General features: G+C 38.5%; 1 protein-coding gene across 1 annotated transcript in view; it reads right to left on the reverse strand.

Moving 5' to 3' along the window:
- Positions 1–8,411: 8,411 nt before the first annotated feature.
- The window catches only part of sirt7 (sirtuin 7), a 31,474-nt gene continuing 21,838 nt past the window's right edge, over positions 8,412–18,047 (reverse strand). Inside the window, exons 8-10 of the mRNA XM_072242027.1 lie at positions 16,980–17,060; positions 15,119–15,225; positions 8,412–11,510 (exon numbers count right to left, since the gene is read on the reverse strand). Of these exons, the coding sequence (XP_072098128.1) occupies positions 11,342–11,510; positions 15,119–15,225; positions 16,980–17,060 (357 nt within the window). The 3' untranslated portion in view covers positions 8,412–11,341. The remainder of the gene's footprint in view (positions 11,511–15,118; positions 15,226–16,979; positions 17,061–18,047) is intronic.

The following is an 18,047-nucleotide window of genomic DNA, read 5'->3' on the forward strand; positions in this document are numbered from 1 at the left end:
ATGCCTGAAAAGAGTAAATCGGACTTAAAGGTAAAATGAAAACTGGTCACTGAAAATAAACTAGGCGGAATAACTTGAACGATAGCAATTTGGTCGAGACATAAGTAGGAGAAAATTCTCTATGCTTATTCAAACTGCTGAGGGCCCTCTAACACAGGGTGAAGATAGAGGTTATCCCTCTGAACTGAGGCGGGTCGGTGCTCAGGCCTCACTGTGGGAAGTCGGGAAAAATTTTCAAATGTTACACGTTCAAAAATGTCTAGGGTGTGGTTATATGTCTTGGTTTACTGTTGAGAAGGGATTGCTTACTGTTTGGTTAGAAAAGGAGTTTTTTTTCTACTAGAGAAAAATGCAAACTGAATTGGTAAAAATAATTTCCTATAATGTTAATGGGGTTTTGAATCCAATTAAAAGAAATAAGATTATGTCTAAATTGAAAAAAGAGAGGGCACAAATAGCTTTCCTCCAGGAAACACATATGAGCCAATCTGAACATAAAAATTAAAAAGAATGGGCTTTAAGCATGTATTGTATTCATCATATAAATTGAGTCACAAAAGAGGGGTAGCTACTTTAACATCAAGTACTCTTAATTATGAACATATTTCAGAGACTAAAGACAAAGAAGGATGGTTTGTAAAAATCACAGGAAGAATAGAAGGTACAGAAATAACATTGCTGAATGTTTATGCTCCTCCAGGTTGTGAATGGTCATTTTATAGACACATTTTTGACCTAATGGTCAGTTCTCAAGGGGTAGTAATTTGTGGAGGGGATTTTAATATTAGATTAAATCCTGTATTAGATTCTTCAAGAATAGTTACTCAGAATAAACCTCTGACTCGGAAAATGAATTCATTGATGGAGGAGTTGGGAATTATAGATGTCTGGAGGGAATTACACCCTCCTGGTAAAGATTATACACATTACTCTTTCCCTCATTCAGCCTTTTCAAGGATAGACTATTTCTTTATCTTTAATATAGATAGACCCGGGATAAAAAAACTGTAATATTGCAACAATTGATCTGTCGGATCATAGCCCAGTCTCTATGTCTCTAATCCTGGAAAGGAAAATGAGGAAAACACTATGGAGGCTAAACTCACATATACTCAATAACCCGAAAGTAATGGAGAGATTAGGGGGAGAAATCAAAGAATATCTAGACCTTAATGACATGGGAGAAACATCACCAGTGATCTTATGGGATACATTGAAAGCTGTACTGAGAGGGAAAATTATTTCCATTACCACTCACATGAAAAAAAATCAATGCACAAAAATTAGCAGACCTTCAAGGAAAATTAAAACAACTTCAAGTTGTAGATAGCAACAAAAGTAATTCAAATCGAAAACAGGAAATTAGGAAATTGCAAAGTGAAATTGACGATATTTATACGTTGGAAACTCAAAGAAATTTTCTTTACCTGAGACAGAAGAATTATGAAGTAGGAGGTAAATCAGCTAGATTATTAGCATGTAAATTATGAAAACAACAAGCAGACAATACAACTCATAAAATAAAGAATCCAAAGACAAAGCTTGCGGAGAGTACAATAGGGAAAATTCAAGAGCGTTTTGAAACATATTATTGAGAGCTGTACTCCCAACCCCGGGCCCCCAATGAGCCCTATATAGACAGTGTATTGAATTTTTTAGATCTACCTAAACTTACAGATTTACAAAATGAAAGTTTATTAGAACCAGTAACTGTCAAAGAACTGAACGTGGCCATCTCTAGGTTAAAGGCTGGAAAGTCCCCAGGTTCTGATGGGTTTACCTCAAAGTGGTACAAGTCCCTGAAGACACAGTTAGCCCCATTACTACTTAACACCTTTAATTGGATCTTGCAGAGAGGAGAAACTCCACCTTCCTGGAGAGAAGCAATTATTTCAGTTATTCCTAAAGAGGGTAAAGATAAACTAGAATGTGGCAATTATCAGCCAATTAGTGCTCTTAATTTAGATTACAAACTATTTACATCTATATTAGCACACAGATTGGAAAAGTTTTTACCTGGCCTAATCCATTTAGACCAGACTGGATTTATTCAACAAAGACAAACACAGGACAACATAAGGAGAACTCTGCACATATTAGAACAGGTTAATAAGAACGAGACAGAGACAATGGTAGTAGGATTGGACGCTGAGAAAGCTTTTGATTCGGTTAGTTGGGCATTCCTATACAGAGTGTTAGGAAGATTCGGCTTTCAAGAAAAGTTTATTAAAGTAATTCAGACTCTATATGACAGCTCTACAGCCCGAGTTAAGATAAATGGGGACCTCTCTGACTCCTTCATCTTAGAGAGAGGCACTAGACAGGGATGCCCAATTTCTCCTCTCCTTTTTGCGCTATATATTGAACCGCTTGCCCAACTAATAAGACAGAGCGAAATCGTAAAAGGTATCAAGGTGGCAGGGATTGAACAGAAAGTGGCGTTATTCGCAGATGATGTTTTGGTCTATCTGACTGAACCAGAAAAATCATTTATAGGATTGTTTACACTGTTGGATGACTTTGGGAAAATATCAGGTTATAAAATAAATGTAAAGAAAACGCAAGTTATGTCCCTAAATTATACACCATCCAAAAAATTGCAGGATACATACGATCTTAAGTGGGAAGCTAAATCATTAAAATATTTAGGAATAACCCTGCCGAAGGATCTTTCAACACTGTCACAGGTAAATTATGGGCCATTAATCTCAGAGATAAAAGCAGATATGCATAGATGGAATCTTATCCCCTTTTTAAGTTTAAATTCAAGGATAAATACTATAAAAATGAATATTCTTCCTCGGTTATTGTATCTTTTCCGTACTTTACCGGTGGAGGTGGATGATAATCAATTCAGGGAATGGGACAAATGGATTTCCCGCTTCATTTGGCAAGGAAAGAAACCTAGAATTCGATATAACAGCTTACAGTTAGGGAAGGAAGGAGGAGGTATGGTTCTTCCTTGCCTGAGAAATTATTTTTATGCCTCACAGATAACCCCTCTGTTATATTGGTGTAATAGGGAATATACGGCTAGATGGAAGGAAATAGAATTTGGATTAGTTGACAGTTTTCCTCTACAGGCCTCAATAGCTGACAAAGGATTGATGGCCCAGTTGGAAAAATTTAAAAACAGTTGAATAAATCTTACATTAAAAGTATGGCAGAAGGTGGTTAATTCATGTGGAATTAATAACATGTTAAAACTCTTTAGATGGTGTGCATATCGAATTCCTTCCCAACAGAGGAGATAAAAGATTTGAGCTATGGATAAAGAAAGGTCTTACAACCTACCTCTCATTTATAGATAAAAGAGTATTACAAAGTTTCCAAATCCTGCAGGACAAACATGGCCTAGAACATAATGACTTTTTTAGGTACCTTCAAGTACGAAACTATGTTAACCAGAGTTGTAGATATACAGACCTATCAACAGTAGAATTAGAATTTTTCAAGATTCTGAATTCGGCTTGCAGTTCAATACCTAGTAAATCAGTTTCTTGAGTATATAATGCACTCTCCCATGCTAAAAATATAAATACACTGTATATTAAAGAGAAGTGGTAGAAAGAAGCGGGGTTGGTACTTTCAGAGGAGGCTTGGGGGAAAATCTGCAGCTTTCAATGGTCCTCAACTAATTCTTTGACTTGGAGAGAACATTGTTGGAAAAACATTATAAGATACTTCAAGACTCCATATCAGGAAAAATATAAAGATACAAACGTGACGTGTTGGAGAAGGTGCGGCTCCAAGGAGGCAAATCATTTTCATATTTTCTGGGATTGCCCTAAATTAAGTCTATATTGGGAAGGTATTCATAGAACATTAGTTAAGGTACTTAGGTCCCAGATACCTCTGAACTTTGAGACGCTCTATTTGGGGCATGTATTGTTTCTTGAACAGAACGAAGATATAAAGTTGCTGCAGGCCCTCTTAGCAGCAAGTAAGAAATCAATCACTAGAAAGTGGCTAAATCCAATACCACCTACATTAGAAGATTGGCATGAAATTATCTTGGAAATATTTAAAATGGAAAAGTTGACTTACTCCCTGAGAATTCAAAAAGAAAAATTTTATCAAATCTGGAATAAATGGATTGAATATATAACCCCAATGCGAGCAGACTTTAGATGACTCTCCTAATGATTTATACTACTCTTCTCATCAACACAGTAATATTGCTAACGTAAGCACCCCTAGTCTAAATGTCTTTTTTTTTTGTTTTCTTTTGGAAAATAGAGAATTAACACAAGTAAAGGGAAAGATTTGGGAAAGGGATAAAAAATGAAAAAATTAAGTAAATAAGTACATAGGGATTGGATAATTATGTCTGCGGGCAAGAGCAAGCATGAACAAATTAGGATATAAACACCTACAATGGTTGTTACATAGGCTTATATACAACATTTTGGACCAGTGGAAATGGTCCAGAAGAGTGATATGGAAACTATTATTACCATTTTTCTTAACAACTAATACCATTACTTAGCCTAATAGATTAGAATTACCACAGTACATAATTATCTATTTAAGTGTCTAATTTCCTTTTATATCATCTCAATGTGTACTTAAGAATGTATAAATAATTATAGTTTTATACATATAAAAAAATGGAAAAGGTTTTATGTGTGAAAAAAGTACATGATATTTGTGAATCCCTTATCCAAATAAAAATAAAATGAAAAAAAAAAGGAATTCAATATGAATGTTATAAATGCTATGGAAGGAAAATGCCACATGTGAGAACTGATATTGACTAATGGGTTCACAGCAGAACTGATCTCTGATAAACACCACATGTATGTGGGAATGTGTTAATATCAAATGACTAGATCTAGGTGGATATGAATCAGGATTGAGTGGCCAAGGGGTTTGCTCAGTCACTTGAAAGATCAATGAGGATTTGATGATAACCTTCAGTTTATGTTCCCAACCATCTCATGGCATTCTTTCACATCCTTAGTTTAGGGATGTGAAAATCTGCAAATGCTGGAAATCCAAGTGACACACACAAAATGCTGGAGGAACAAAGCAGGCAGGCAACATCTATGGAAAAAAAAATACAGACGATGTTTCAGGCCGAGACTCTTCACCAGTCCTGCTGAAGGGTTTTGGCCCGAAATGTCGACTGTACCTCTTTCCATAGATGCTGCCTGGTCTGCTGAGTTCCTCCAACATTTTGCGTGTGTTATTTGGTTTAGAGATTGTTTTTCTACTCTCACAATAATATTGTAAGGTTGCCTCAAAGGAGAGCAGAAGATGACTTAATAATATGGAAAATTAAACTTGGATGGGAAGAAAAAGGGAAACAAAATGGCAGAGAGAGACACTTGGAGCTCATCAATTTCATCAGATTGATGACATAGGTGCTGCTTCAATCGCCTGTATTGAGTGCACCAATTTCATTAACTTTACTGCCAACTTCAACCCTGCTCTCAAATTCACTTGTTCCATATATAACACCTCTTGATTCCTGTCTCCTTCTTGGAAAACAGATCATCCCACTCTCACCTGCAAGGATGCAATTTTTCTCAATTCTTCCAACTAGTCATGACATCAGATATGTCCTCCTTTTACATTCCCTTTATCATTAGATACCTTAGTTGCATGCCTCTTATTTCTTATATGTCTACCCCAGTTCTTCACCCACCATCACAAGAGACTGCACATCCAACATTTCATTCTCTGCACCTTCCACCACCTCCAATGGGATCCCATGACAAGGTACATCTTCCCCTCCTCTCTGTAACTCCCTTTTCTGTGTGTTACCAATTCCCCTCCCACCCCCACAAGTACTAATCCCTTCAACCACACTAAGTGTTACACCTGCCTCAGTATTACGATTCGAGGCCATGAACAGTCCTTCACATGTGAACCCATCATATATTGTAAATGATTCTCCTGCTACTGCTGCATCTACAGCATTGAGATTGGGGAAAAACGCTTCGTTGATCACCTTTGTTCCAGCTGCCATAGCAGATGGGCTCTCCTAGTGGACAGCCATTTTAATTCCACTTCTAATGCCCACAGCAACATGTCTGTCCACAGCCTCCTCTGTTGCCAAGTTGACAGCATAGGCAGATTAGAGGTACAGAGCTTTATGTTCCACTGTGGTGTTCTCCAAGGTGACAGCAGGAACAGTGATTTGTCTAACTTCCAGTAACCACTCCCCCGACCTCCTTTTTCCCCCTTAACCCACCAGCCCCATCACCTAATCTTCTCTCCCCTCCTTGCCCATCATCTCCACAATCCTTCCACCAATTCCCCTCATCTCCTTCCCTTTATGCCATAACCCATCGTCCTTTCGTATCAGATTATGTCTTCAGCCTTTTGTCAATTCCACCTATCACCATTCAGCTTCTTGCATCTTTCTCTCTCTAGTTCCTCCCCCCACTTATCACCTCATGCTCCACTACACCCCCCTCCCCATGCCCTACCTTCTTATACAGGAAAACTCCTGTCTTTACCCCCACCAATCTTGATGGTCTTAACCCAAAATGTCAGCGTCCATTTCCATCCGTAGACACTGCCTAACCCACCGAGTTCCTCCAACTTTTTGCATATTGCTGCAAAAGAAAATAGCAGGTGGCAGAACAAATAGGTCCAAGTATGGGGACATAAGTATTTGCTCATATATTTTGTGCTGGTGAAGATTGAACTTTTTCTATTAAATAGAGAGAACATCATGTGTATTACAGCAGAAAGAATATGCTGTAAAGCAATACGTTTAATGGAATGAATGGACTTTCTCCATCTGCTTTTCTCCTCTACTCTTACCGTATAAAACTGCTGAAAAACATTAGGGGCCAATTCCTCAAAAGGCCTTGTCTTAGCGTAGCAGTTAGTGAGACGCTACTGCAGCTCAGGGCATTCTGGAGTTTGTCAATTTCAGTGTCATCTGTGAGGTCTTTATACATCCTCCCTGTGGAATGTGTCCATTTCCTCCCACACTCCAAAGACGTACCAGGTAGGTTAATTGGTAATTGCAATTTGTCCCGTGAGTAGGTTAGGGTAAAGTCGGAGTTGCGGGTTTGCTGGCTCCAAGGGCCAGATGGTCCTACTCCGCACTGTATTGCTACAACATGGTACAAGTCTTTCAGCACACCATGTCTACCCAACATCTGGCATCCATCTACATGAATCCCATTCCTTTCCATCTAACACACATCAAAGTTGCTGGTGAACACAGCAGGCCAGGCAGAATCTCTAGGAAGAGGTACAGTCGACATTTCGGGCCCAGACCCTTCGTCAGGACTAAATGAAGGAAGAGATAGTAAGAGATTTGAAAGTGGGAGGGGGAGGGGGAGATCCAAAATGATAGGAGAAGACAGGAGGGGGAGGGATGGAGCCAAGAGCTGGACAGGTGATTGGCAAAAGGGATACTAGAGGATCAAGGGACAGGAGGCCTGGGGAGAAAGAAAAGGGGGAGGGGGGAGAAACCAGAGGATGGGCAAGGGGTGTAGTGAGGGAGACAGAGGGAGAATAAGGAGAGAGACAAAAAGAATGTGTGTGTATATAATTAACGGATGGGGTACGAGGGGGAGGTGGGGCATTAGCGGAAGTTTGAGAAGTCAATGTTCATGCCATCAGGTTGGAGGCTACCCAGACGGAATATAAGGTGTTGTTCCTCCAACCTGAGTGTGGCTTCATCTTTACAGTAGAGGAGGCCGTGGATAGACATATCAGAATGGGAATGGGACGTGGAATTAAAACTGCAAAGCCTCTTCCGGTGATGCCTTAGATTTCCTCATGTTTGCCTTCCCATCTACTTCATCTTGTAGCACTCCTTTTTCCTTCTATTTATCAAGGCCAATTAACCCTCCCCCCCCCCCGCCCCCACTCAGCATGTCTTTGCCAGGTAAGAATGATGGGAAAACCCAATGGGAAAGTTCCAGTGCAGCCGGTAGCCAAGGTCAGATTTAAATCAACCTCAGAGCCATGAAGTAGCAGCACTAACCACTGCAGCATGGTGGTCGTTGTTCCTTTTCGGGCAGCTTTTATTTGCCACTTCCATAGCATTTGACTTTTTTTTTTACGAAGCCAAGTTGCTCAACCCAGCATGGATGGAAAGTGTGCAAGGAGCCGGGCAGATTCGAACTTGGGATCATTCTGCACCACGGTCATCCCAGCTAATTTTGAACAAAACAATAAGAGAAAGCGAATCATCCAAGTGGACATCCGGTCTCATCTAGGGATCTGTGGCTGCAATCATGTTTGTAATTACAGGGTCATCTGAGGCTAATTAATTAGGAGAGGAATCAAACACTCCCAGTAGGAATCCTGCCAGCCTTCAATGGCGAACTAGGCAACAACTCGTTACATGGAACGTGCTATCAGCTTAAGTAGTTAAACAAAAACTTATGCAGATTACACTAGCTGAAAACGGAAATAATTTACACTGGACAAAAAAATGCAAGCTCTCTATTTATTTTATTTAAAAATGATACTTACAGTTGCAATATGATTAACAACTTGTATTAAATAAAGTGCAACCACAATTGGGCTACCAGCAAGTCACTAATTGTATGTTCATTTCCCAGCACTCTCAGTTTTCGTGCTTCTGGAGAATGAAATCCCATCATACACATTATGTTAGGGATTCTGTAGGCACACATTTGAAAATATTTACCCTTTTCACTTGACAAATATGAAAGACAAACTCATTACCAATGATACAGCAGTAGAGCAATTCAGTTGTCAAATGTATAACTTAACTTGAACCTTACTTTTGTTTTTGCATATTTTAAAGCATATATTGATAATGCTGGGAAGCCGAACATTTTTAAATCAAACCCAGAAACACATTTAAGACAGAGGCCAGGATTCTATCAAACTCTTTATCAGCCTATAACTCATCCTGGCAACCTTGCCAAAAGCCCTTTCGCATCATTTTTTAACCTATAACGTTAATTCACCTATAAAGTTATCAGATGCATGAAGACACTGAGGTTTTGCCGGAATCGGTTAACCCACCAGGAAGTGTTTAAAAATGACCCAGAGAATCAGATAAAAACAGCAGCAACTTTTAATACTATACACATTTTCCCAGTTGATTACTGGCAGGATAGTTCCAGTCAATGCAGTGCCTACAGTCAACATATTATACTTATCTGTTCATTTATTTCCAGGACATTGATATCTAATCCACTCGCTGTTGAGATTTAAGCATTTAATGTTTCTATTTCAGAAGATGAGCATTTTCAGCATTTTGCTTTTTATTTACCATTTAATCTATTAAATCACTTTAGATATATTGACTCTCAATTTGTTCCTAAACTGCCAGGACAGCAACACTCAATCCATTTAACAGCTCAAAAAAAATACCCGTTTTACACATACAGTTTAGGTGTAAAATATGATTTAAATTGTATTAAAAAATAAGCCACAACATTCCATGTTGTCTCATGGCTAAGAAATTGATCCCAAAACAGCAATTTTTCCATTGCAATTTGGAACAAGAAAAAGGACAATTGAGAGCTGAGCAACAAAGATTCTTTGATAAAAAAGCATACTGTAAAGAGAAAGTATGATTAAGGAGAATTATTATACTCCAGACAATCATACTGTTGGACCCGAGAATTTGGCTAATCATACAGAAGCATTCAACACAACTGAAGAATTAGGGATCTCAGACAAAAACTTTATCCAAAAGTTCCCATGTTCCAGTATTCATACTTATTAACAGAACATTTTTACAAGGATACCCTTGTCTCCCATTGCAAATTATCTTTATTATTGTATTACTTTAAAGTTTGCGTTCATTAGCAAGTGCCTTGCTTAACCTGATGAAATACATACAACAATCCCTATTACATAGCTACAGATAATAATGATTTAGTATCAAGTTACCTGCTGAAAAAAATCAAGGATTGCATTAGGCGAGGCTGGTAGGTCGCTGTTAATCGATCAATCCATCAATAGCTTAGCTTGAAACGTCACAGTAAACCATAAAGAAGCATACCAGAGATCTCTAACAATGAGAAATATTAGTAAGACTAGAAAAGCGAGCAATCATTAGAAAAATCCCTGTGTAAAAGTGGTGACCGAAAATTCACAAAGTAGTCCAAATGTGTAATAAAAGTAAACAAAGACATACAAATGGCATTGTAAATTGAAATATATTTTAGTGCAAATATACTCAAGATTTATCTTATTTATTTTCTAAACTTTAAAACTAATCTTTCAGAGCACCGTAATAGCTATAAACAGGTTTTCTGCTTCACCTGCTCTGATGCCATGACCGATGGAAAGTGGTTGAAAGTTTGTGTTCTGCAGATAAAACTGTAATTGTACAAGTAATGTCTTCTGACACAAGTTACTATACTTAAAAAAGCTACTTTGGCACTCAGCTATAATTTCAGTGCTTTTATTTTAAGTTGGTTGGACCAAGTTGTTAGTTTCCAATAAAAGAACAGGCTGATATATCAGGAAGTCAATAATTGAGTTTGGTGAGAGTCATTATTACACTACTTTGTATGTTTTAAAAAAACAATTTACCATTATAGATCTAGATTTTCTGCTCATTCTGGTCCTTGAGCACAATAAATAAACTGACTGCATTGAAAATTTTTAGAACATCACTGGGTTCTTTCTCAGTTCTTATACATTTTGTAACAAATAATGATGGACAATAATTGGAGATATTTTTATTTTTAAAGTGGGTGCAGAACTGATAGAAAGTGCACCTTCTTCATCTAGACCTTGTGTTGTTACTGCAGGAAAAAAAGAGTCGATGTATGCTACATACCTAGAGTACATGGCTTGAAAATAATTGTGCAAAGTTCTCTCTGATAGTCAGTGGAAGATTAATTGTTCCAAGCCATTGTGTTATGCATTTAAAAAAATATTGCTTTTAGATCAGGGTGCACAGGAAGAAGCATTCTCATCGATAGTAAGGGGACAATAATCAAAAATGGTGTATCTTCAATACTTTGTCTAAAGTTAAAAGTGATGCACAATCCTGTAATACTTCCCTATGCAAGTTACGGAAGATATTTCTTGGGAACGTTTTATTCCACATCACACTGAAAGGTCAGTAACTAAATATCACGATGTTAAAATTGTATCCCACTGGTTTGAAATTTAATGGTCCAACTGCATTGGTAACAGCCTGATCATCTGTTAACAGACTGGTACCCATGTCAAGAGGTAGGGGTGGTATTCTGAACCAATGGGACATGTGAAAATGATGTTCTGGTCAGCAGAGCCTCCTGACTCTGCAGTACTGGCATCAGGATTTGCAGAAATCTGCTGTTGATTCTGCTCCTTCCCAAAGATGTTCATATGGGGAAGGAGGGGAAAAAGATTCAAGATGTAAACATTGAGCATCATGATTCCCTGATTAGACTCTCTTCCTTCTTCTGCCTTTTGCACAACCTTTGCCATACCAACCACCTGAGACAGTGGAGCCCACACTTCCTGGGCTGTCCTTGGTTAGTAGTTTACGACTATGACTGTTTTCTTCTCCTGGCCTCAGCTGAGTAGCTAGACTGAAAATAGGATCTTTCGACCTTGAGGAGAAACACAGATCAAGAGTGAAAGTCATTTACAGATATTAATAGGCAACCATCTCAGTTTTAATCATTCTAAGTATCATGCACAAAAAATCAAAGCAATCCATCAGTTCCACAGCTAGTAAGTGAATTAGAATGGTCCAAGTGAGCCCCCCCTTTGCACCGTAAGCCAGTCTCAATGATGCCACTACATTTGCTCCCAATCTCAGGGTATAGAAGGAAGAGCAGGCCCAGATTTCTGCTGCTGAGTGTGTTCTAAAGTTGCCTACTGAAGGCGTGCATGTCTAGTGACAATAATAGTTGTAAAATGTCCTCTCCATCCCAGGGTTAACAGTCACTCTCAAAAGAGTGGCCATTAGAACAAGAAACCAGAGGTGGATCTCCTGCCTTTGGATTCAGATGCCTCACTTCCCCAACTTGTGAGGGGTGGGGGAGTAATGAAAGGAAGGCTTCAATAGCAATAAAGGCAAAGAAGCTGATAAAAGATTTATAATGCCACTATTAAAAATAGCAAATCCTTTAATCATTTAGTTGCCCTACAATGGCCCTCAAATTCTTATTTTAAATCAATATGATACACTTCAGTTTGAGCAAATAATGATCACAAATCCAAAGGTGATATGATCAATAGCTCAAAGGGGGGGGGGGGGTGAAGAGAAAGGCACTTCCATAGTTAGAACCTTGATAGCAGAAGCAGCCACTGCTGTTACTGGGATAAACGAGGATGGTACACAAGAAATCAGGTTTGGTGGAAGACTGAAAGAGGTAACAAGTCAGGAGAGGCAATGCAATAAATGGATTTAAACACAGAGATATTGTTTTAAATTGAGTCATACCACCCTTGGAAGCCAGTGTGATTAAGAAACTGTGGCGATGAGTTAACAGGATTTGGAGTTTAACAGGATATAGACAGAGTTTCACATGTTGAAGTAATTTGTGGCTGCAGTGTGACAGGATGTCAAGTGACCGCAGAAATATTTGTACTGTGTCAACTGCATATTCAAACACAGACTTTCGTCACTGGTGAGCTGTGGGAAGATGCATGATGGGCAATAATGGTAGAAGTGAGCTATCCTCGTGATGGAGAGAATCAAAAGTTCAAAGCTTAACTAAGGGTTATACATTTTGATTGCGGCCAAAGTCCACAAGTAGAACGTGCTGATTAAGGCAACACATCCCAGAAGCATCATATAAATGCAGAACAGAAGCATCCTCGTGCATCTGAGGAGGTAATTGGCATTGATAATGTTGTTTGTAACTGGATATTTGACAGTGCAACAAATTGAGGACAGTCTCATTGAGCTGCATAACAAAGGAAAGGATTGTGGTTGGTTACATCAAAGTCTGTATATTCTCGTGACTGTTTAGTTCAAGTATTACAAACAAGGTAGTTCAGGATTTTAGAGGTAAAACATCAAAGAAAAGAAGATTTGGTGAAGAGGAACTAATATTTAAAGACAAAATTCTTGAGGGTAGTTTGAATACAAAAGAGACAGGAAACAATCCTTCCAGTTGAGGCACACCTGATCTACTGCATTCTGAGCTCGCAATAGGGCCTCCTGTACAATGGCAAAATCATGTAGGGGCTTCTTGTGAAGAATCTGCATTTTGACTGCATTTGGAGAGTCCGGTAGCATGTCATTTTCACTCTACTTCCCACTCCCATACCAACCGGCCCATCCTCAGCCTTTCCACTGTTACAAAGAAGCCAAACACAGATTGGAAGAATAACATCTCACATCTACCCACACTTGCAACCCAACACTACCAGTATTCAATTTTTCAGTTTCAGATAACGCACATCTCCATGCTCTTCTCTCTCACACCCTCATCTGTCCACCTACTCTTCTTCCATTCATCCTTCTCTTTCCCTCCACCGTTTTTATTCCATCTACCGATCAAGCACCGTCCCCCATCATCCAGGACCACCCCTCCCTCCTTTCCTGCCTCCCCCTGCAGCTCCATTTGCCTGCCAACCCCTCCACACAATGCTCCATCCCTCTGCCTCAATCAAACCCCCCCTCATACTAGTATGTACTGGCAGTCTATCCCATTCCTTCACAGCTCTGATGCAGAGTCTCAACCCAAAATGCCAACTTACACAATTTGCCCTCACAGATGCTGCTTGATCTACTAAATTCTTCCAGTATTCAGTTTTTTGTACCTGAGGGTGGCGTTTGATTTCAGGAATCCATTTAAATCATTTTTTAAAGACAGCACAACAGTAATGAGAGAGGAAACTCCATACTCTATCTAAACTTGTTGTTGCATGAATGAAGTCACTGGAGAAAAGTGCTGGTAGATACAAAGCAGCTTCTTTATTCCACGGAACAAGGTACAGCAGCCATCATACGGAGACGTTTTTGGTCAAAAGGTCTGGCATCTCCAACATGCGGCTCGATATTTTATGTGATGAACACCAAAGGACAACTCCATATTTACAATGTATGGACAATACTTTTTTTTAAACTGCACACAACCTTCACACCTCCACATCTGCATCCACACCACAGACATCCAAATGAACTTTAATCAACATTGTCTGGTGTAAGATTCATGGCTTTTAGGAACCCATTGCTCTGAGCTGCACTCCAAATTAAATCCACAAAACATTTTCAGATATGAAGACTGGTAGTCAAAGTCAATTGCTAAATGTATATGTCCTAAACCCAAAAATCGCTCTAACATGGCTATAGCTAGCATAGAAGCCAGGAATTTGGTGGGAATATTGAAGGTTGGCAAGTTCATTATGAACAAGACCGCAAGGTACAAGGTCAGAAAGAAAAGAAGCGAGGGAATGTAGAATGCTGACTAACATGACGTTTCACTTGATGAACAAAGGGGAAAACTTGGTAGAGGTAACTGACAAGAAATCTACAGTACTGTGCAAAAATCTTAGGCACATACATATAGCTAGAGTGCCTAAGACTTTTGCATAGTATTGTAGTCATTTTATGTATTGCACTGTACAAATGTCATGACAGTGAGGGGTGAGTGATGATAAACCTGATTCTGATATGGGTCTTTATTGTGGACTGAGAGTGGGAAGGGGGCAGGGGGAGGGGAATCATAGTTGGGAAAAGGGGAAGGGAGAGAGGAGGGAGCAGCGAGCACCAGAGAAACATTCTGTAATGATGAATAAACCAATTGTTTGGAATCAAATTACCTTGCCTGGTGTCTCAGGGCTGGGTGTGTCTGCCCCTATACCACCACTCACTCTGGACATTTCTTCTCTGCTACCTGTCCCACATCCCTCCTGCGGCACTCCACCCTTGCCATTCCCCACATCTTCTGCTCCTGCCAGATTTACAAATTTGTCTCCATTCCACATTGACAAACACAGTACTGTGCAAAAGTGTCAGGGACCATAGCTATATATATATATATATATATATATATAGGACTTTTCAACAGTACTGTATGAAATGGTGGAATGTAAGGAATAAAAGGAAGTGGTCTGAGATCTTTTGATCTAAGAATGAGTCAATGGGCATACAGGATATGAAAGGGTGTATTCAAGTTAAACGTCATAAAAATAGTCTGGAAAAAATGAAGGTGCAAGAGACGGTTCAAGTGCAGGAAGAAATAGTGAAAGTGAAAAATACCTATCATAGGGTGGAATTTCAAGACAGAGTTCTTCCAACAGCAGCTGCATAACATCATCACATTTTGCATGAATCTTGAGTGTAGCTACATCATCTTTTGGTGTCCACTGTAAAAAAAAATGAGAGAGAAGCACCAAATTACAGCTTGCAAAGTGTTTTTAAAATATAAAGCAACAAGGTACTTCACAGTTGTGTCTCAGACCTAAATAAGGAGTCGTCTGTCAGGGGTAAATTAAGTTACCATTAAACTGGGGATAAATGAACCAAGACAACAATCCACTCTACTATTTTTTGTGTGTGTTAAACTGCATTAAAACAAATGTGAAGCTTTTGAAATTAAGTCCGTTGTTGGTAATAGAATTCTGAAGATAAAGTCATTCAGAGAATATTGAACATCAAGGAAGTCAGAGAATTTAGGGATGCAGGGGTGTAAACTAGAGGATCAGCCATGGCCCAGCAGTTAGACTTGAACAGCTGTATTGCCTACTTTTTCTCAGGCTATTTTCTAAAGTGATGTATTGAGGTAATGAGAATAAGCACATTGTTAAGAGGAGATATAAGGTTTTGAGGTCTAAATAACGGATGTTGATGCAAGATCAGGCTCAGGGTGGGGAATGGTTTGATGTTCTTGTTGTCATTTGCATGATTTGTTTTTTTTGTATGTGGTGGAGGGGTTGATGTTCTTGTTGCTGTTTATGTGATTTGTTTTTTTTTTTGTGCACAGGGCACAATGTTTTTCTTTGAAGGGTTTCCATACATTAGTGTTTTCTTTGTTTTGTGGCTGTCTGGAGAAGACGAATCTCAGAGTCATATACTGCATACATACTTTGATAATAAATGTACCTGGAACCTTGAACATTGAGAGAGCTGATGACAGGGTCACATATAATAATGGTACTGCATTGGTAAGAGGGAAAGTGGCATTAAACTCATTTCAGAGTCCAGCACATCACCACTTCATACATCATTTGATTCAACCTGATTGAGCTCTCAGAGCGTTAGAGATGGAATTAGGACATAACTCTACGTTTATGGTTGGGCTTGCCCAACATTGCTTCAAGTCCTGCTAATGTTGAATCGTGATTCTTTGACAATGAAATGCACGGCATGCATGTCCAAAGGCAAAGCAGCAGGTGAAGCACAGCAAAGATAAAACACTGAAGCATGTTTTTAACTGTAGTGAAATTAACACTGCAGTGTTCACCAATATGAAAGTGGCAATCAGTATTCAAATACAGTTGCCAAAATTAAGTGATGATTTTTAAAAATTGCCTTGGAATTAAATGTAAATGTATACCGTGTTCAATAATAAGAGGGTGGTCACTATCAAAGGTTGCTTCTTTCCCACCAGCAAATAAATGTTCACTTCCAGTTACCTGGTGACCAAAAAAAAAACAGAATCCATTTCAAGGATTCCCCCAGATTGGCTTCAATATTTATCACACGTATACCATTCCCAAGGCATATTACAATTTTAGCCATTTTGGACACACAATCAATCCCACACAAAAAAAAACATAGTCCACAACAATACTGTTGGAAAACTGATGTTATGTGATGGTCAACTTTAATCAACAGCAATTTAAAGAGATAAGGTAAATGACAGTATGGCACTATAATTGTTATATTTAGCTAGGCAGTGTAGGATTCTGGATTATGACAGTAAGACTATGTGCTCAAACTATAAAACTAAAATTTAAACTTACACCTGTTAATGGAATACAAACACTAGTTATCAGTAAAATGTTACAAACCACATCTTTTAAAGAAGAAATCAGATATCTTTAGCCAGTTTAGCTTGTGCAGCTTTATGACTCAAAGTAACCTGACATCTACTTTACACAAGAAGTTTAGTTCTTACCTGCAGGTTTACTATATAAAGTTTCGGTCTTTTGTGAGGGACTCGGCTCATACACCAAAGACATGAATACTTTTTAAGAACCTGAAACAAAGAAATGTTAGTATGAACTAAAGTAGCTTGATGTACTTGGCTCATTTTAAATTTTAATTGTTTGCAGAATGAAAGTTCAATCTGTAACTGAAGGAAAAACATTACGATCATTTGGGCCAAAACATTCAATACACATCCAAAATATCATTCTCCACAAACTTGAATTGTGAGACAAAAAACAAACCCAACAAGTATTTGTGACCAATACCTAAAAGTTTTCTTAATTAAAGGCAATTCTCAATAGCTCAAGAGGGTAGCGCAGATCACATGATCAAATGCATTGGGGGAAAAATGAAAGGCTGAATGTGGTACTGCCATTCATATCAAAAGAAAAAAAATTCAGTCTGCAGCTACCATAAACTGGCAATCGTTGTTGCCAAAACTAGTACAAGTGGCAACATTTGTATGCTTTCGTAACAATATCTCTTACTAAGAATGCAGAATGATCACAACCGAATAGAAGTGACCCACTATCAAGATGGTTAAGTAACAGTTCTGTCCAAATCAAAATGGCAATATGATTGTCATTTAAACAGGCTTACACTCTGCGTTGCAAACCACAACATTATAGAATACTGATTCTGAGCCTTTAGCTAAAAGAACCAGAATAAGAGGTTAATAAGAATTGTAATGACACAAGTAGTGACCATTTACCACATAGAATTTATTCTGACTTCCTATAGTCTATTTCAATAATCCCATTGTCTATTTTTGTGTTGCTCTGAAAATTCTGTTAATTAATTCACTATTGAAGGCCCTGATTGATTCAGTTTCCTCTGACTCAGTTCAAGATTGTGCAGATATGTGTATGTACTCTTGTTAAACAATTTTACAATCCTTAAAGTCTAATTTTTGATTGTTTAGACTTGATGGGATAGCTCCTTATTCATAACCAGCTATATAGCAATTATTTGTACAAAATATACAATGGGGTGTGGCATGAAAAGTTCAAAAGCAATTAAAGTTCATTCAGCATCT

Source organism: Mobula birostris, chromosome 24 (genome assembly GCF_030028105.1).
Source record: "Mobula birostris isolate sMobBir1 chromosome 24, sMobBir1.hap1, whole genome shotgun sequence".
NCBI lineage: Eukaryota > Metazoa > Chordata > Chondrichthyes > Myliobatiformes > Myliobatidae > Mobula > Mobula birostris.